This window comes from Triturus cristatus, chromosome 3_2 (assembly GCF_964204655.1).
Source record: "Triturus cristatus chromosome 3_2, aTriCri1.1, whole genome shotgun sequence".
NCBI lineage: Eukaryota > Metazoa > Chordata > Amphibia > Caudata > Salamandridae > Triturus > Triturus cristatus.
In genome coordinates, this window is record NC_140584.1 from 257516186 (window position 1) to 257537766 (window position 21581).

The 21581-nt window shown below is 43.1% G+C and overlaps 1 protein-coding gene across 4 annotated transcripts in view; it reads left to right on the forward strand.

The window, feature by feature from the left end:
* LOC146857073 (uncharacterized) overlaps nucleotides 1-21581 on the forward strand; it is a 345333-nt gene that overhangs the window by 287245 nt on the left and 36507 nt on the right. For all 4 annotated transcript variants that reach the window (XR_014979538.1, XR_014979537.1, XR_014979536.1 and 1 more), the window contains 2 exons: nucleotides 19716-19743; nucleotides 19843-19909. Coding sequence is in view for 1 of the 4 variants with exons in the window: in XM_085646799.1 (XP_085502925.1) it covers nucleotides 19716-19743; nucleotides 19843-19909 (95 nt within the window). In the remaining 3 variants the exon portion in view is untranslated. The remainder of the gene's footprint in view (nucleotides 1-19715; nucleotides 19744-19842; nucleotides 19910-21581) is intronic.

A 21581-nucleotide genomic window follows, 5' to 3' on the forward strand; every position in this document is an offset into this window, starting at 1 on the left:
TGCGTGGATTAGTGGTTGGCTGGCGGTGTGTGTAGATTGGCGCTTGGCTGGTGGTGTGCGTGGATTGGCTCTTGGTTGGCGGTGTGCGTGGACTGGTGCTTGGCTGGCGGTGAGTGGACTAGTGCTTGGCTGGTGTGCGTGGATTGGCACTTAGCTGGCGGTGTGCGTGGATTGGCGCTTGGCTGGCGGTGTGCGTGGACGGGTGGGTGGACGGGCACTTGGCTGGAGGTGTGTGAGTAGTGACTTGCTGCTGGTCACTACAAAAACTGCTAGCTAAACGCCAATCCATGCAATCCGTGAGCTGGTGTGGTTGCTGTGTCAGGAATGTGGGCGTGTGAAAGCGATGGGCCCTTGAATGGTGCTGTCTGCTGGTGTGAGTGTTGTAATGTGCTTGGCCCGTGGCTGGTGGTGTGAATGGTTTTGTATGTGTCACACGTATGAAAGGTGTATGAATGGCCTGTAAAGTGGTTGGTGCCTTGTCGTGGCTTTACAGCTCACGAGCTGAGTCGATGGTTCAGTTTCTCCTCCTTTCAATTGTTAACAGTGCATTTCATTTTTGTGAAATCTCTGGTTAATAAAATGTTATATACTGAACGATCAATTTAAGGTTTGCAGGAGATTCTGGGTAAGGAAACGTTGGGGGATCCACGCAAGCCATACCTCCCTGGAATTCCCCGGGGGTCCAGTTTTAAAAAATGTATAGGTTTGCTAGGTTTCCCTAGATGGCCGCCGAGCACGGTGCCAAAAATCCAGGTGACCCCCCTTGCAAAACCAGGTCCTTTTGAGATGGCCAATTTTGATGTTGCCTCAATACATTTTGGGCCCTTGCCTGTCGCAGGTACATGGGCCTCCCACACGAGTGAGGCACCATTTTTATCGGGAGACCCAGGGGAATGCTGGGTGGTCGGAAATTTGTGTCAGCCCGGTGATGCCACAACTTTCCACACAAAAATGTACAAAAAAAGTGATTTTTTTTTCCAGCTAAATTTGAGGTTTGCAGGGGATTCTGGGTATGGAAACTTTGGGGGCTCCATGCAAGCCATACCTCCCTGAAATCCCCTGGCTGTCTAGTTTTCAGAAATGTGTGGGTTTAGTAGATTTCCCTAGATGGCCGCCGAGCACGCGGCCAAAAACAAAGGTGACCCCCTTGCAAAACCAGGTCATTATGAGATAGGCAATTTTGATGTTGCCTCAATAAGTTTGGGCCCTTGCGTGTTGCGGGTACTTGGGCCTCCCGCACGAGTGAGGCACCATTTTTTTCAGGAGACCTGGGGGAACGCTGGGTGGTAGGAAATTTGTCAGCCCGGTGAAGCCACAACTTTCCTCCCAAAAATGTGTGGAAGAAAGTGATTTTTTCAGCTAAATTTGAGATTTGCAGGGGATTCTGGGTAAGGACATGTTGGGGGATCCATGCAAGCCATACCTCCCTAGAATTCCACGGGTGTCTAGTTTTCAAATATTTATAGGTTTGCTAGGTTTCCCTAGGTGCCAGCAGAGCTAGGGTTAAAAAATACAGCTAGGCACTTTGCCAAAAAAGGGTAATTTTTCACTGTGAAAATGAGGTGTGTCCACATTGCGTTTTGTGCCGTTTCCTGTCGCGGGCACTAGGTTTACCCACACAAGTGAGGTACCATTTTTTTGGAAGACTTTGGGGAACGTGGGGTGGGTGGAAATTTGTGGATCCACGCAGATTCCAGAACTTTCCTCCACAGAAATGTGAGGAAAATGTGTTTTTTTATTTTAACAATGTTTTAGGTTTGCAAGGGATTCTGGGTAACAGAATCTGGTGGGAGTCAGTCAAGTCACCCCATCCTGGATTCTCTTAGGTGTATAGTTTTCAAAAATGTATAGGTTTGTTAGGTTTCCCTAGATGCCGACAGAGCTAGGGTTCAAGAACTACAGCAAGGCAATTTTTCATTGTAAAAATGTGGTGTGTTCATGTTGCGTTTTGAGCCGTTTCCTGTCGTGGGCCCTATGCCTACCCACACAAGTCAGGTACCATTCTTATTGGGAGACTTAGGGTAATTCAAATTAGTAAAGCAATTGTTATTACCTATTGACATTCAATGCATTTCTGCCTTCCAAATGAAAGACAATATGTAAAAAAATAAGTCATTTTGAAAAATGACCGATAATTCTCATGCTAGTATGAGTACTCCCAATTTCGGAATGTGCAAATGTCTACTGTTTCTAAACTCTATATTTTGTTCCCATTTCAGAAATACATAGGTGTCTTTCATACCGATTTTTCCATGTATACATTTTCCCAGAATATTTGCTATATACCCGGTACATAATAAAAAATCATTGCAACTCCCTGCTTTTGTTTTTGGCTCTTTGTTCGTTGGGTTCTTGGTGAACCTACAAGTCCTATATATCTCCACAACCAGTAAGGTCCCACGGATGTAACGGTATATTGCTTTCAAAGAGCTGTCATAATTAGAAGAAGTTACAGGTGAAAACGTTGACACAAAAGGCTGTTTTTTTCAACTAGTTTTCAATTTGTCCTAAATTTAACTTGGTTTATATAAAGAAACCTTGAAAGATCTACACAAATGACCCCCTGCTGAATTCAGAATTGTGTATACTTTACTAAAATGTATAGCTTTCCAGGATCCATTATTGCTTTCATACCCATTTCTACCATTAACTGGAAGGAGGTTGAAAGCACATAAAATAGCAAAAATAGGCTCTCCCAGAGAAATGCCAGAACTGTGTAAAATATATTGGCTTTCTGACAAAAGTCTGTCATTCCCTAAAAGCTGGGAAAATGGTGATTTCAGCCCCACAAACTTTTTTTTTATACCATTTGCAGGGAAAAACCCAGACGCTTTCATTTGCAGCACGTTTTTCCCATTTTTCCCCAAAAAAGCAAAACTTAGCTGTATTTTGGCTAATTTCTGGGTTCCCTCCGGGGAAATCCACAAACACTGGGTACCTTTAGAATCCCCATGATGTTGGAGGAAAAGGACGCACATTTGGCATGGATACCTTATGTGGTCAAAACGTTACAGGGGCCTAAGCACGAACTATCCCAAATAGCCAAAAAAGGCTTAGCACGGGGGGGAAAAGGCCTCGCAGCGAAGGGGTTAATTCAATATATATTAAAAAATGAATATTATCTGCCACCCAAGTTGTTATTATAGCTTTGGGGGCCTGGAACAGTCTGAAGGGTCACACTTGTAGGAGTGTGATGGTTATTAGTTGTGTGTGTACTGTCATTGGCAGTACTGTCGGGGGCAATACGTGGTGCAAGCTGCAGTGACCTCTTAACAACAGCACTGGCACTCATTTGTTTACAAATTAAGCACTGTTGATGAGCTTGAATGAGAGCGGAATATGTGACAGATACTGAGTTTATTCATTCAGGATTCAGTAGTTTACCAATTCAAAGCTATATTGCTGTGCCTGCAGTGGTAAAAGATATATATATATATATATATATATATATATATATATATATATATATATATATATATATATATATATATATATATATATATATATATATATATATATATATAGATATATATAGATATATATATATAGATATATTTGGATGGATGGATGGATAGATATGTTACCAGTCATAATTCTAACAAGATCCTTGTTATTTACCAGTATTCACAATCATTCCAACTTCATTTGAGCACTGCTGCTATTAGCGAACCTTGCACAGTTAATTTTTGTACATAATTGGGGGCATATTTTAAAACTTTAAAGCTGATGTTATGTGTTTTAAGTGTTTTATACTGTTTAATCGGTGGTCTGAGCATGTGATACTCTACTCGCTAGTAAGAATGGGACACTTTTGACCACTGTAGGAAGTTGGCTCTGTGTATGGTATGCGACTAGGTGGTTATACTGTGCAGAGTTCAGGAGTCCCCCAAAAGTGTACAGGGCTCAATGTAAAACGCAAAGTGCTCCATTAGTGGCAGATTGGGGAAGCAGCCTTAGGCGTAACACAGAGGAGTGTCAGACATTTATTGCACAACATTGACGAATAAAGGACACACGACTTGAAAGGGAGATCCACACAATTTTTAGAAAAATATACTTTGTTGGTGCTTTATTTTAAGACCAAGATCTTCCCAATATGGTAAGTACGTTTTTAGAGATGGATACTTTTCACTTTCAAAAGTCGACAGACCAATTTCTGACCAGTTCAATGTTATCCTATGGGGAAAACAATATTGCGGTAAAACAGGTAAGTATTACACTTACAGTTCCAGTCTTCTGGACCAAAGGTCAGGAGGGGACAAGGGTCAGACGAGTAACTAAAACTGAACCACCAGCGGCACAGGGGAGTCTGGGTACAAAGGTCAAAATTGGAGTTCGGCCCGATGCGTTTCAATGGAGACGGGGGGTTCTCGAAACCACACTCCTTGCAGATAAGTAAATCAGTTGCAGGAGCCAAGCTTTGGGGGTCAGGTTAAGCCTGGGGGCCACAAAGCTGCACTAAACATGTGGCACAGTGGCGGCCAGGTGCAAGGTGCAATTTCAGCGTCTGCCACCTAATGCTTTTCAACGGAGATTCTTCTTTCGACAAACAGGCTGCAGGCGTTGCACCAGAGGTTGCAGAAGGGAACAGCAGAAGTGAGTAGAGATGTAGGAGGTCATAGGGGCACCATCGGTTCAGCTCACCAAGGCCTAGGGGCTTCGGGTGCAGGAGTGGCTTTCGAGGTCAGACTCTTCTTGGCGGTCGCATTTAGGAGGAGCCATTGGATTCACACTGCAGGCGCCGTTGTGGAGGTCAGGAGAGGTCAGCCAATGCTGGACTCGAGATCAGGATTGCTGGGGAAACTTCACTGGGCAGGTTACCACTCAGACTCGGGCCGAGGGCATCAGGTGCAGAGTGGGCAGGAGTTGCGGTTCCTGCTGGATACGGAGCCCATGGAGTAGATTTCTTCTGGACAGGTCCGTTGTCTGCAGGAATTTGGAGTCATTTTCTAAGGCAGAAGTTCTCCCAGGGTTTCCAGAGGTCGCTGGCTGAAAGATAGGTCGCAAGTCTGTCAAAGCTGTAGACAGGCCGGTAGGGCTGTGGCCAAGGCAGTCATCGTCTTCAGTCTTTTCTGCAGGGATGTCTTCTTTATTCTTAGGTCCTCACAGATCTAGCTTTCAGGTTTGGGGGAGCCACCTAAATTCTAACCTTAGGGGAGTAGCAGATAGGACCAATGGGCACCTTACCTGGGGTGACTATACTCTCAATTATGACACCCTCCTGTGGTAGGGGGCATAGACCTAGCCCTGATTGGAGGGGGTCTCCCCATCTTCAAGATGGCAGGGCCTGAAAGATGTGCTTCACCTCACCTCCCCCACCTTAGGGTTAGCGTTGGCAGAGGTGGGCACACCTCCTATTCTTCTAGGTTTTCCCACCGTTTTTTCTGTCCAAGTGGGGGTGTAAACCGGGGTCTGCCATCTGCTGCTAGCAGCAGAGGCTGGGGGTTGCATTACAAAGGCGGCAGGCCTTAGAATCTTCCCTTTCGAGCACTGGCCCATCTTGGGGGAGTAGGTGTGACACCTCTTCCCAGGATGTGCATTGTTTCTCGTCCCAGAGAGAAGAGGCTCCCCGCCCAAGGTTCCTTCTGAAAACATGGTTTAATAAATATCATAATGGTATAAGGGTGAATTTATTACAATGAGTTGTTTGGTAGCAAACACTCCAGGTTTCAGTGAAGCCATCATGGTGCTGGGGTTCTCAAGTTGTCATTGCCTAGCCCATGGACTCTCTATGGCTTCCCTGGCACTTAAAATATTAAGGAATATACCCTGTGGAGAGGTGTGGTGCAGTGGCCAGAGCAGCTGACTTCGGAGCACAGGGTTCATGGTTCGATCCCAGACTCCGGCGGCAGCTCAGCTCAGCACCATGTGACTCTGGGCAATAGCTCACTTCATTTCCATGACAGCCCCCAGCGCCTTGAGACCCGTAAGGGTGAGTAGTTCGCGCATTACAAATACGGATTTGCATTTTGTGTATCGCCTATTCTAGTCACATTCTCTCAATTGGGCTGACATTTGGCAACCCTACTCAAATCTCAGACTCTGTGGTCATTGGTTTTCACGGCGATTTGAAAAACCTTGATGACCCTGATCGGGTGACTGAACTTTGAGTTTTTTCCTATCTTTCCTGGGTGACTTGATCTTTACCCAATCTGCTATATTCACACAACAGTACTTTTCAAAGCTTTTCTCTCATAAAACCACCTTTTCCTTTTCTCCATTCCCTCACCCTCTCTTTATCTCCACCCCTCCGTGCGCCCAAAACTTTCATCCACCACAGACGTTTTGATCGTGACCCAAGAGGGTGTTATTTCAGTATTTGCAACTCTTCTTTTAAATAATCGAAAAGGAGCCACACCCATTGAGGAATATGGTGGACATCTGTACTCTCATACCTTCTTCCTCATAGCCAATTCCCAGTTCAATTGCTTGTTGTCGGAGGTGCGCTGGATGTTGGAATAGTATAATTTACTATTCCAACTCCAGTCTGTGCAACAGTAGGGAAGGTGTTGGAGTTAAATCCAACACCTTCTACCCCCTACAGCAAGCCATTTTCGTTGCTACGGCATGGGGGGTAAAAGCATGCATTGTAATGAATGCGGTGTAATGGTTGTTTCCTGTCAAGAAACGGACCACTGGCTTGTTCGCCCACTACCATTGGCAGTGTCCTAACCTTTAAAATCCTGTTGCTGCACGAGCATTCTGCACAATTCTGAACTTCTCTTTTTATATGCATATCCATGGCAGGCCACCAAAAAGCTTCTCTAATTCTTTCTTTTGTCTTGGCAATATCCATATGACCAGAATGAGCATTATTCAACAACCTGCCTCTTAATTTATATGGGGGAATCAATTTGCTGCCCCTCACCCAAAGACCATCCACAACGTTTAAGTCCTTTCTAACCTGCCAATACCCTTTCGGTTCATCTTCATAATCTTTCTTCTCACACCAGCTATCTGAAGTCATTGCCATAACCTTTTGCAACACATCATCATTCACCAAACTTTCTTTCCAGTCTCCCTCAGAAATCAACCCTTCCGTAATTAAGCACACATTGATCTTTTTGTCAAATTCCTCACCACCAAACAACTCTCCTTCCATAGACATTTCACTTTCAACATCCCCTAATCTTGAAAGACAGTCGGCCAAAATGTTACAAGCCCCAGGCAAATAGGAGACTGCAAAATCAGATTCCTGCAGTGCAACCACCAACTTCCTTCAGGGGTTTTTGATCTGTAAGACTTCAAACCTCTTCCCCCAAAGAAACTTTCTCAATCTGCACACAGCCCCAAAAAAATGCCCAGGGTTTCCTTTTCCACCACCGAATAGTTACACTCCGCACCTCTCAAGGGCCCGGAAATAAATTAAATATTCTTCTCCTCCCCATCAACTTTCTGTATTGGCACAGCCCCTAATCCTTTTTTGCTGGCGTTCGTCATAATGTATGACTTTTTTGTTGGATCAAAATATCCTAAACGCGGTGCCTCACTTAGATTCTTCGTAACACAGGCTTGTGGGAGGGAAGCACGATGGCAGAAGGCTGAGACATCGCTGAGGCACCGCTTACGACTCTAACACCCTGTTGCATCGTGATTCCCCCCCCCCCCCCCCCCCCCGGGTTGAAATGCATCCACCAGCGTTAGTAATAGAATGTTAAAGCGAACTTTGGAAATTGTGCTTGGGCTCCTTCAAGAAAAGACCTGCCACTGTACCCCCTCCTGTCTCGTGGCGTTGAAGTAGCAGGAGCTGAGACTTACCTGCCAGAGGATCTATGGAACGCTGAAAGCCAAATCCGGTGCCAGTTGCTGGCTCTCTGGTGAAGTATATAGGGAGATATTCACTAATATGAAGCCAAAGGGCCCCTCCACAATGGCGGTATTGATCCGTGGTAAAGCGGCGTCAATGTGCCGAGCCCAACTGCGGGAACAGCAATGCAGTTCACCCGACCCACACCAGAAGTCTGCAGTATGCCGGGAGGAGCTCTACAGCAACCTGGACGCCGTGGGCAGACTGCAACCCGGAAGGAGCCTCAGGAGAGGAAGGGGAAAGCTGAGGCGAATCAGCAGCGCAAACCCGGCCCGACGATCGCAGAACTGCTCACCGGAACAAGGAAACCTGATGGTCGCGAGTATGGCAAGATGGTGCAAAATGGAGAAGGGTTAGCTGGAGGATCGGCTGAGGTCGCGACCCCATGAATGGAAACTCCGCAAGTAAATGCACAGGAGGGGGGGCAGATAGCTCTGAGACAAAGAGATCTGGTGACTGACTCACCCCAGACATGGGATGAACATATGGTGGGAAGTGAGATTCATGAGCTCCCGATGTATATTGGTAAAGGAGTAGTAGAAGAAGGAGGGGAGCAAAATCGGACAGAGAGTGCCTATACAACTCAAGACAACACGACCAATGTTGAGGGGGGAGTGGATCCAAAAACTCAGTTAACGCAGGTAGACCATGCACCAAGTCAAGAAATTCCACCAGCACATGTAGCATTTACAGTGAGCCCTGCTGGAAATAAAGTACAAAGAAAAGGAGCGGAAGCTACAATGCCGGCTACTAAAAATAAGATTAGGGTTCAGCCCAAAAATTGGGCTAAGAATCCGTTAGATGGCACCAATATCAAACGGCAGAGAGCTAAATCTGATAATGCGATTAAACAAAGTAGGCAACAGATGACCAATATAGAAAAGGAAATGTCAGAGCACTTTTATTCACTATCTGATGATACAATGTCAGTGGAGGACTCCCCTGCGATGCTGAGCTCGAGTGGAGGAGAGAGCGAGTCTGAGAGCCTATCGGACACCACCGGGAAAGATTCTGTCGCAACCAGAAGGAAAGTTAGTCAGGTACCTGCTCTCCCTGATTTCGAAGGAGGGCAAGAACTGCAAGAACTAAATTGGAACTATAAGCCCACCAATCTGCTTATCGGGGAAATAGGAGAACAACTACCTGGGCTGGTAAACAACCCAAATACAACCTTGGATACCATTTTACAGTTGGTATTAGCTCACCCTGAGGAGAGTAGACAAGATAATAGACACTCACTGGCAGCTATACATAAGATCAAGGGTCAGTCTGAAAAATCACTAAAGTCTGTGCAAAAGCCTTCCCTGAGGTTACAGGCTGGAACTGGGCTTAAGAAACCATCGAATTCCCATGGTAACCAAGCAACACAACGGAGCTAATAGTAGGCCTAGAGCTGTATTCGTGTATTTTGGAAACTACCTTTTCAGGCAGATTATATTAGAAAAAGCTAGACCAGACAAGAAATGTTGAGTGGATGGTTTGGAGTTTTTTGCATGACCAGACTTTTGTCATTTTACTGTAGAGAGGCGCTGGCGCCTACGACAAATGATAAATCAGTGTCAGGAGAAAGGCATGCAGGCTTATCTTATGAATCAAGATAAATTGAAAGTTGTTGTAGGAGATAAATCTTGCTTTTTTACTTCTGAAATCAAAGCTAGAGAATTCTTAGATGAACTAAATAAGCAATGAGGAAACTTAACAATGGTCAAACGTGGGGTAGTACTTTACTCATAGTTTCTGCTCGCTAGACACGGGGGTAGGGTGTAGGATGTGTGTTATTTTCAATACTGCTGATGTAATGAATATAAGGGAGGGGGGATAATGGATTGGGGTGTGGTTTTGTTTTCATCTTATGCCAGACCATGGTCTGCAAGCTTCTAAGGGGGGAGACAGGGGTGGTGGGGGGAGTTTGGGGAAGGGGAGGGTGGGCACAGGGATGGCGTGGCTCAGGGTAGAGCTCGGGGTGGTTCAAAAGGGGGAAAAAGTCAAGCAACGTGTATGGAAATGAAGGTAAAAAGAAGAACACTACTAAATCTGAAAGGTGTTCAATTTAGATGGTGATTTTTAACAAATTGGAATGGATAAAATAGGGGTTTGCTCGGTAAATGTTGGAGGGTTGTATAATAAAAAGAAAAGGGATAGAGTATATGAGATTCTACGGTTTTGGAATTCAGAAGTTATCTGTTTACAGGAGACCCATATTCCATGGGGCAATAAAAACTATCTGCAGATAAGGGGTTATGAAATGATAATCTGTTAATCACAAACAACAACGATAAGGGGAGTTGCGATATTTATGCGGCATAATGTAAGGAGTGTGAAGCGCACATTGGCGGATAAATGGGGCAGATGGGCCATTGCCACATTAGGAACAGGGCTTACAATTGTAACTGTCTATTGCTCAAATCAAGATGATCCCAGAATATGGCGGGATCTTGAGGTCGAGCTTGCTTCCTGGCCAACCCCATTAATAATATGTGGCGATTTTAATATGCACCAGGGGATCTCACGACAGGATGGCTCTCATTATAAGGGTAGGAAACCACAGGTCTATCGGGCTTTAAAGGCTTGTAAGGAAACACATGGGCTGTCGGATGCTTGGATACATAAAAATACCAAGGATCCCGGATAACATACTATTCACATCCACACCAAAAGTATGTGCGCTTAGACTATTTTATGGTCCCTACTACGATGCTGGAAAGTATGGCAATAAGTAAACTGCCCCCAAATCTTTTCCGATCACAATCCATTGTTATTGGAAATAAACTGGCGGAACTTAGAGGGAAGGAAACTATAGCAATGGTCATTTAATCGCAAACATCTAGTAGATGAGGCATTTATGTGTCATATTAAAAGATGGGCTAGAGAATACTTAGATATGAATAGATATAGTGCCCCACGAACCACTGTATGGGACTCTTTTAAAGCAGGATTACAGGGTGAAGTGATAAACTATGTAGGACATCAAAGGAAAGAACGACGTAATAAGGTTAATGCATTAATGGCAAATTTGGCCCAATTTGAGACAATACACACCGAATCAATTACTCAAGGGGGACAGGAGGTATAAAGAGAAGTGTGGATTAAAATATCAATTACAAAAGTAGAAATAAATAAGTTTTTTCAGGTACAAGCTGCTCAGACATACCAGGTATACCAGAAGGAAATGTATGAATATGGGGAAACGGCAGGCAGATTGCTGGCCCTTCGAACCAGGCAGAGAGTGGTTAGAAACAACATAATGAAAATACAGAGTAGCAAAAGTCAATATGAAATTAATACGGAAATAAATATAGGGGTTTTTGAGCAATTCTCTCAAATTATATCCAGCAGATCTGACTGACTTAGCTCAACAGCCAACTGGGGCAGGGGATATAGGAATGAGTAAGATGAAGGAAAATACGAAATTAGAAGCGGAATTTACATTGGAAGAAATAACAACTGCAATAAAATCTTTATCCTCTGGAAAGGCCTCAGGCCCGGATAAAATCCCTATTGAAGTTTATAAACTGCTTCAGTCAGACCTGGCTCCAATACTACATGATTTATTCCTGAATGTACAGTATCGGAGAATTCCACCTGTCTCTTGGCAGGAAACAGATATAATAATCTTCCCCAAAAGGGGAAGCCAGCAGAGCTACCCGGCTCTTCCCGCCCCATTGCATTAATAAATTCCGATGCAAAGATGTATTCAAAAGCCTTAGCACACCGGCTGCAGAAATTTATAGCCAAATTAGTTTCGCCATGGCAGCATGGTTTTATTCCTGGCCGAGGAACCACTGATCTATCAGGCGGGTAATATCGCTACTGGATAGAGCAGAGGCTAAGGGCGGAAAGTACGGCTGTAATACTTTTAGACGCCAAGAAGGCTTTTGATCGCGTGGCCTGGCAATATCTGTGGGACTCGCTATTAGAGCGAGGGCTTGGCCCGCAAATAATTACAGCCATTCGTGCGATGTATTACAGACCTATTGCCAAACTAAAAATTATGGGAAATACTTCAGGAGCAATAAAGGTAGCTAGGGGAACAAAGGCAGGGTTGCCCGTGCTCCCCAAATCTCTTTGCCATCTACTTAGACCCATTTATTTAGCAACTACTCTTGAACCCCGTAATTAAGCCAATAATAACCAATGGCTATGAAACTAAAGTATTGGCTTATTCGGACGACATCACCATCACTACGTCCGAGCCAGAGGCAGCAATTAAAGCAATTGAAAGTATGGCGGGGGAATTCGGGAGTACGTCAGGATATCTGCTGAACAAGGGCAAGACACAGATAATCTGTTCAAAGCAATATAATATTCAAGATCAAATGCTGGATGAAATAGGCACTGACTTAAGGCAGATAGATAAACTTCAGTTAACGATAGTTGTTAGGATTAATGTATTGAAAATGAAAATCTTCCCGAAAATGTTATACCTATGTCGCTCTATTCCTTTGGAACTGTTGGCTACCGCTCTCCAGAAAATGGAAGCAATGTTCTCAAATTGTGTGTGGCAGTATCAGAAAATTAGGCGATCCCTAAAGTTTCTAACACTTTCGCAGGATCGAGGTGGATGGGCCGCCCCTAATTTGCTATTTTATTACTGGGCAGTGACTTTGCAACAGATGGGACCTCTCCTAACTACGGGTAGGCTTAGGAGAGAAAATGACTTACCTTCTATTTTTCACCTAGCTATAGGCCGGGAAGCTTTTGGTTTGTTTCTAAAGAAACTAGAGCCCAGCTACTATAAAAAAGAAAACGATTTAAATGCATAAAACCTGCTTGGAGGGTGTGGACGAAAGTCAGTAAAGTATTGAAAGACCCAAGGTATAATAGATATACCCCTTTATTGGGGTTATCAGTGTTTCCAGCAGGAATAGATGATGCTATGGCGAGAGGGTGGGAACGGGCAGGTATCGAAATAATTGGTAATTTGTATAATGAAAAACTAGAGATTAAACCCTTCTCGGAATTGGTTCAGCAAAAGGGGATAGATAAGTGATCCCAGTTCAAATATATCCAAATTTGGGGTTGTTTGAGAATTTTTACCCAAGGGACTCTTAATTATGGTGTTAAACCAGTATTAGATATGGTTTATCGGGGGAATGCGAGGATTGGGGACTACTATAATATCTTGATTGAAACTCTTACTGATGATTTGGAAAAAAATTAGACTAAATGGGCAGATAAATTAGGGGATGAGGAAATAGATCTAGATATGTCACTGGAATTGGCAAAAAAAATCTTTCTTTCAGCAAATCTTAAGTCTCAGAATTATAAAACCCTATTCAATCTATGCTATACTCCAGCGAAGCCTTTGAATTGGGGTATGCGTGAAAGTGACAGCTGCCCTAGGTGTCCAACTAGTCCAGCAGATATTATACATATGTTTTCCACATGTGGTAAACTGGCATCCCTAAAATCGGGTATGGAAGAATTTTGGTTGCAAACAACCAATAAGAACATAAATCTAAGCCCACCACTAATGCTATTTCGATATGACAAGCGAGCCGGGTTATCGTCATTTCAAAAAGATTTTGTATTTATTACAGTGGCAGTAGCTAGATTATTGATAGCTACGGCTTGGAAGGATACTGAACCACCTGCGTATTCTGCATGGTTTTATCGACTTCTGAATATATATAGCACTATATGAGAACAAGGGGCGACGAGCTAAGGAGAAAGGCTATAAGATTTGGGCTCCTACGATTCAGTGGCTTAGGGAAAAAAAGGGAGTTAAAGAGGAGTTATAGAGCGCTCCTGCAAAATGTTGTAAGATATTGTAAATATTGTAAATAGAATTGTTGAGCGTGGAAAGGTGGATTACTGTATAACAATCTGTATTGCTTTGTTTTTACCCTCTCCTTTCACTTTCTCTGTTCAGTTTTTTTCCTTTTTTTTTCTTTGTGGCCACCATAAGGATTAAAGATATGTATATAATCAAATATGAAATGTCAATGAACTTATATTTGAGATGTATCTATTTTCTACCTTGTATAATAAAAAAAAGATTCCTCTTAACACAAACAAACTCTTTGTCACAATCCTGAGACCACACAAATTCTCTCCCTTTTTGAGTAGATCTCTCATGCAGCAGGTTTTTTCTGCAAAGTTTGGGACAAATGTATAGTAGAACTCTGACATCCCCAGAATTTTCACCAGTTCTTCCTTGTTTTAAGGGGCGTGAAGATTACAAATGGTGTCAGCCAGGGAAGCTTTAGGTTTAATTCTAGATGCAGAGACCAACTGTCCCAAGTATTTAATTTCTTGAATATCAAACCTACATTTATCTGCCCTGAGTGTGAGGCCTGCCTCACACAGTTTTCCAAAGCAAGCCTTTCCTCAGCCTACCATCATGTTCCTCAAGATCAACACAAAAGATGAGTATATTGTCCTGGTACACCTTGATGCCCTTAGCTCCCCTCAGAATGAGTTCCATCGCCCTCTGGAGCACGGAGGCAGCTGAGATGCGACCAAATGGCATTCTGAGGAATTTGAAGGTGCCAAAGGATGTGACGAAGGCTGTGAGACCCTGAGACAAGGAATGTAATTTAACTTGATGGTAGGCAGAAGTTAAATCGAAGGACTTCAACCAAGAGAACTTAACATATTGCTTATGTTGGGAAGCAGATAGTGGTCTACCACCACAGCCTTGCTGAATTCTCTTAAGTCAACAAAGTGTCTGGCCTCCCCATTGGCTTTCCATGCCATAAGAACCAGAGATACCACTATGTGGCCTCAACTCCCTGTATAATTCCATTCTCAATAAGTCTATCTTACTATCTCTCAAGCTTTCATTCAGCAAAGGTGGTACATTTCTAACCTTGGCTACTTTGGGTGTGAACCGGGTTTAATTTTTATGAGATGTGCATAGTTCTTAAGACAGCCCAATTTGCTGACAAACACCACAGGACAATCTCTCATCCAAATTTCACTCCCTCCAGACACAGCTCTAACTTGTGACATCTCCTTTAGACAAACAATAGGGTTTTCATTGGGATCTAGAAACACATGTAAATCACTTTGATGAAACCAGCTAATTAGTGAGTCATCCTTCATAGTGACTTAGGGCCAGATGTATCAAGCTAAATTGCGATCGCAAACGATGAAACTCGCAGAATTTCAGTGTTTACAATCGCAATTTAGCTGTGTGCAATGTAGGAAAGAAAAACCTACTTGCAAAATAAGGAATCGCAAATTTTGAGATTCACTATTTTGTGCATGCATTTAGAGAATTGCAATTCCCTAAATGCTATTCCAGTAGCCATCGCAAATTGCGATATTGCTGTAAGGAATCGCAAATTACCACCAACTTCAAGTAGGTGGTAATTTGCGATTTCCTCCAAAAACACTTTTTTCAAAGTTCCATGTGACACACATACATGCCCTTAGGGCATGTATGTGCACCACATGTGAACACATGCACATCATTTCAGGGGTGCAACAGGGTGTCCTTTTGGAACCCTTGCACCCTTGAAATTGCGTGCACAATTTGCGAGTACCTATTGGGTACTCGCATATTGCGCACACAATTCGCATTCATTCCTATGTGCCTCTTGGTCCATAGAAATGAATGGGAAGCCATTCCTTATTTGCGACTCGCAATTTGCGAGTCGCAAATAAGGAATGCGTAGGAATCGCTATTTTAAATGCAAAACCTACCTACATAGCAGTTTGCGAGTCCTTAATAGCGATTCTCAAAAAATCGCTATTAAGGACTCGCAAACCTGTTCTTTCATACATGTGCCCCATAGGCTTTACCAGGAATAATTCATCCTTTAAAATCAAATGTACCCCAAAGACAGATCTAAGTCTCACACCTGTAGCCTTTTGGTTTTATATCGGGTTTTAATAATTTCACTTTGTCCAGCAAATGCTGCTCATAAAATGTCTTCAGTATGAGTGTTATTTTGGCCCTGAGTCAAAAAGCATATTCACTGGTGCATCACTGATCATAACAATCTCTAATGGACCCTCACCAGCAGATTCTTTGATTTGAAGAATGTTGATCTTTTCCACCACCTCTTCATACAGATCAACCTCTCTGACCCTCTTCAGATCTTTACTTGATTTGCAACATCTGGAAAAATGACCTTTCAGTCCACAGATGTTGCACGTGATTTTCCAGCCAGGACAATCTTTAAAGTTTGCTACATGTCCTGAATTACCATACCAAAAGCATTTACCTTGGAAACTTTTCAAATTGGATGACTTGGTTCAGGTGCTTGTGCTAGGTTTGACTATAGTAGATTTGTCTTGCACCATCTTTACCACCCCGCCATCATGGTTCTCTATGGGAACGTCTTTACAAATGATTTCAACACACGCTTTCGAATGTTCATGCATTTTGGCTTTGGTATGAACCTCCTGCAAAGAAGGAATGCCCTTTTGCTACTAGGTCTCGCTGGCTTTGTCAAAGACACAGCCTAGCATGAATTGATCTCTTAGTTGTTCCTCTAGAGATGCACCAAATTTGCAAGTGAATGCTAACTTGCGTAACACCGTGATATGCTGTTCCATTGACTCATCTTGCCTTTGCATTCTCCTCCCAAAGCGATATCATTCAAGAACCGTGCTCACATTGGGAAGAAAACGTAAATCTTATTTCTTGATACAAACTAGAAGCATCACACTCCGAAAGATCAGGAAAATGTTCAAGTCTTCCTGACCCGCCAAACATAAGCAGTGCACGAGCAAAGAAGTAATTCTCTCAGCACTGAGGGATATACGACACACACAAGAGTAGTGACCAAACACTTTTTTTCCATTTTAACCAGGAAAGTGGAGGTTCACCTGGAGATGATGGGAAGAAAGGGGACACTGTGACATTTTGCATAGTAAATAGCCAACAATAAATGTCAAGTATCACAAACCACTCACCCAAAATGAAGCTGTCACTTAGGCATAATTAATAGCAGAAAAATTGAAACTAGAATGGCAAGAAAACAGGGAAATAGTCACCGTATAAACTGTAAGAACACAATAAAAATACAACAATAGTAATATGCAGCGTATTCTCACTGTGCAACCGTGCATCATTTATATGCTTCCTGTAAATATCTTCCTGCTGTGCGCATCAGTGTGAATGCTTCCTGCAGATATCTTCCTGCTGTGCGCATCAGCATGAGTGCTTCCTACACTTCAGAGAGCTTTCCTTCACCAATAGTGTTTCACACTTTGAGAATGCATTCCAACTTCTAAGTAGCTTGCATAATCACCTGGATACCAACACAGTGTTTCACCGGTTAGATACAGGCTAATGAACAAATTACATTATACCTTACGATTTTTTCTGGCAAGTGACTATGACCACTTAGGTCACAACATTTTGGAGTCTGGCTTAGTGCTTGTAATTTGACACAATAGGACACACCTGAACCCTGCATTTCGGAGAGGAGGCAAATGCACCAGGGCACCTTTAAATAACACACGTAAAACAGCACTCCCAAGACCCAGCACTCTCTTAAGGCGAGGCAAGAAAACAAATTCAGGTGCATTTAAAGTGACACACATGTTTATTAATTCAATATGTTAGGAAGGAAGGCAATATATATTGATTAATGCAGACTCCCAAATATCAAGTAACTGATGCCCAAAACCAGAATAACATGTAGCTTATATACATGTAGCAAAAAAACGTAGAAATGATATACACAAGGTAAGTAAAACCTCACCGATCATTCACTCGACATCCTTGCCAACTCAAGCTGGGGAGCCCGTTGACAGCTGGGCTTGGACTCTCGACCAGGACTCAGGATCCGTTCGACTTACGACAGTACGTCTACTCCGTAAGTGAGCTTCAATTCACCTGTCAACATTCTCCAGCTTTAAAATGTTCTACTCACCATGAGGTGAAGGTTCTAGAAACCTTGCCCCTTTCTTCTGTTGTGAAAAACCGAGCTGGCCGTACTGGTCTGTGTCAAGGTCAAGACAGAAGCTGGCCAGGCTCCTGTATTTTGACTCTGAGACAGAGCTCTACATTCCGTACATTCCTTGAAAGGTACCTTGCACGCATCCCACACAACACGTTCCAGATCACTCTGATCGGTGAGGAGCGAAAACAAGTGAAGAGCGAAAACATGCCCTCCCCACTTTGCAGCTACGTGCAAGCACAGATACACAAGATGGAGTCAGTACAGAAAATGGAGTCAATTATGCCAAATGGAGCCAATGGTCAATATATCTTTCTTAATATCACTACATTCCACCCTTTGACCATTGGCTTACATAACATATCGGTCTGAGATCAACTGCTTTAGGTCGAAGCATAGATAAGAGGTTAGGCACACACTGGATACAACAACATAACAATATCAAGATGCATATTGCTAATATTATACCACCTAGAACAGAGCGAAGTTTACCAAAATCCAGAACCACCCAAACAACCAATCCCACCATCCTTTTTCTACATCCTGCTTGACATCTTTAGTTAACTTGTGTAAATCTTCAATGTGGGACTGAATTGACTTAGAATGACCTGAAAGATTAAAGCAACACATTCCCTCAAAGTCTGAACATCCATGATCCTATTTCAAGAGTAAATAATCGATTGCGGCTCTATTCTGTAGGATAGCTTTTCTTGCCCCTCGCAAATCTAATAATAATTCTGCTAAAGCAACTGATGTATGATTATGATTAATATTTTTCACCATCAAACATGCTAATTCACTAACAGCCCTAGAATATAAATGGTTAGGCCTGGAATTCCGACTATTGAAGTAGCTAAACTGATATAGTCAGACTTGGATAGTAAATACATTTCAGAATCACAACGTTCACTGAGTTGAACAGCTTCTCTCGTATTCCGGACATGTGATGATGGATTTAATGGGAACATCATGAGGCCTAATCTAGTAAAGGCACACGGTCCACCGGTGATATTTGCTGGAATGTACGTATATGTAACATTACCAAAAGAGAATAACCACCCTACAGGCAATTTGACATGCCTGAAATGACTGGCAGATACTACATTTCTGCATGTCATGTAGTTCTGCATATTTTTGCATGTACTTTCATTTCGGTTTTGCATAGTTTGTTGTTCCCACGTCATTTGTGACGCAGCTCCTTCAAGCTGTACTTGAGCACATTTACCAATGGTAATTGAGTCACAGGTCAAATTATAACAAATGTCGCCTTCAGAGATATTGAACGGTCTCACTTGTGTTAGATTTTTCCAAGCATCATGTCAGGGTCAAGGAAACGTTGACCTGAAGTGCTTGCACAGGAACAGAGATGCTAGTTCCCAACTCCCTCTACAAGGCAACCAGAGTTCCAGTAATATTCACCTGGACTCCGCACTACCCTGCAGGGGGAAGGGGGGAGTGGATAAAATAATAAACCAAGAATAGACTGGTCCTGAAACACCGGTTCTTCACTATTCTTCTCCGCTTCTTCTTAGCGCTGTTGCCAGCTCTTGTAAGTGAGAACCTTAAACGAGAAGACGACACAATAACCTTCTTGCTCCCTTCTGCTTCTAAACTCTCTCTCTCTTCGTGTTAACACCTACCCTGGGTTTCAAGCTCAGTGCCCCTCTTCTGTATGTCTGTCTTGTTGTGTGGTGTTTTTCTTTCCATTCCTTTTCTGTGGTTCTGGATACTTCCTTCCAACTCTTACCCTACAAAAAACCCTTCTATTAATTCTTTCTCATAATCTTTTTCTTTTTTTAAATGTTATTTTAACTAGAAATTTATTATTTTGGGATTACTTCTAGAGTGGATTATTTCTAGCTGTCCTCTTCTTCCGTGTATTCTTCTTGGAGTGTCATTCTTGACCCAATACTGTTCTTGCGCTAAACTTGTATATCCCTTGCTTTTCCTTCTTTCTAGTTACCTAGTTTCTAGAGAACTGAGGTGAGTATATTTATTATATTGTTTATTTCTACTCTCTATATTAACACGTCTGTTTATTTCCTCAGGGCGTTTACGGGAGACTTGGATAATCAGGTACGTCGTCTATGCATTCTCTTCTGTCATATACTTTTACATTCTGTCTCCCATGCCCCTCAAAAGTACTTAGCTTCGGTCTTCTTTGTTCTGTCACAGGATGGCGCCAAAGACCTCCGACTATCTGCTCGAGGACCACGGAGATGCATCGGAAAGTCTCACGAAGGTAGGAGTGAATTCTTCGTTTTTTCTGTCTCTGTGAATCTTCGGAATTCTCTTCTGTAATTCTCTCGGAATCGTGTAAGGGTTCCGACTTGGAAAACTATTCGGTTGCTCTGACGCTACTAACTCTTCAGGTGCTATCTTACTCAGGAACTCTAATGTCGAACTGCTCTCTCTCTCTGAATTACCTCAGTGAAGTGCGCATTCCTCTTGGAGCGCGCGCCTCACCTAACCTCGGAACACCTGTGGGGAGAAAGACTAGACTGCCGCTATGCTTCCAGCGCGGCCGCCATCTTGGAGTTCCTCTTTCTATTTAATTCTGTCCATGAATTGTCCTTTGCCCATCTGTTCAGTCTTGGGCGGCAGAAAGACCCCAACGTTGCCCCCATTATCGCCTCTTTGTCCTCCGGAGGCCTGACACATCATCAGTAGTTTCTGGACAAAATCAGCAAAACTCATAAGGTGACAGGTGAGTTCTCACATCATTTTCCTCCACTGCCCCGTCTGCGAGGTTGAATGACTGCAAAAGTACATCGACGGGGGTAGGTATAGCTACGAGGCACGTGGAGATTCCTTTCACAACGTGAATTAGCACAGTTTTTTAGGAAAATACGTCTCCGTTTCTTCTTTAAAGGCAAGGATTCTACCAACGTGGATACTGAGCCTGTCAATACTGGCCTTAGGGTTCGATCTCTTTTTCATCCACCTGCGCACACTGTTCCACCTCAAGTTCTTGCATTTGAGAAAGCAGTACTTAATGAGGTCAGTGCGTCAACGCCATGTCAGAATCATCAGTTTCACAATTTAACTAATAATGAGAGAAGTGCATTAAAAACTTTGGTGAGTGATATACTGATTACTATTAAGCCTGCTGACAAAGGCGGTGTTATAGTCGTCATGAATACATCGACATATCGCACTGAATGTCTTCGCCAATTGGGCGATGCTCGTTTCTATCTACCTTTGAGAACTGATCCCACTGAGAGACTCTCACGGGAGATTAGTGATCTCGTGGAAGAAGCTAAGACAGCAGGTTGGATTACCAACAATGAAGCTAGTTTTCTCACGACAAGGTATCAGGTAATACCGTATTTCTACGTATTGCCAAAGATACTCAAGCCCCAAAGACCACCAACTGGGCGCCCCATAATTTTGGGCATTGGGTCCTTGTTAGAACCCCTTTCCACTTTTGTGGATAACTTTTTACGTCCTATAGTCTGTGAGATGCCCACTTATTTAAAAGACACTGCTGATGTGCTAACAGACACCGAATTTAATATAGCAACTGACTATTTGATCAGCTTTGATGTAGAGTCACTGTACAACTGTATTCCCCAGGAAGAGACTCTGGATGTCATCAGAAATCTACTGGGTAATCGTGATTTAGACTCCATCACACCCGTGAATTTTATCATGGAACTTGCCAGGTTGGCTATGCAAGAAACAAAAATCAAATTTGAGGACACACTGTATTTACAAACATCGGGAACTTCGATGGCCAGTGTTTTTGCGCCGAGCTTGGCAAATCTTTATGTACACCAGTTCGAACAACAACACGTGCTCAATCTCACTAATCCTTTCCATGATCATATTCTGCATCGAGACGATATATTGACGATGTTTTTGTGGTCTGGTGAGGTGAAAAGACTACCATTTTTGAATTTCTTACGTGGCTT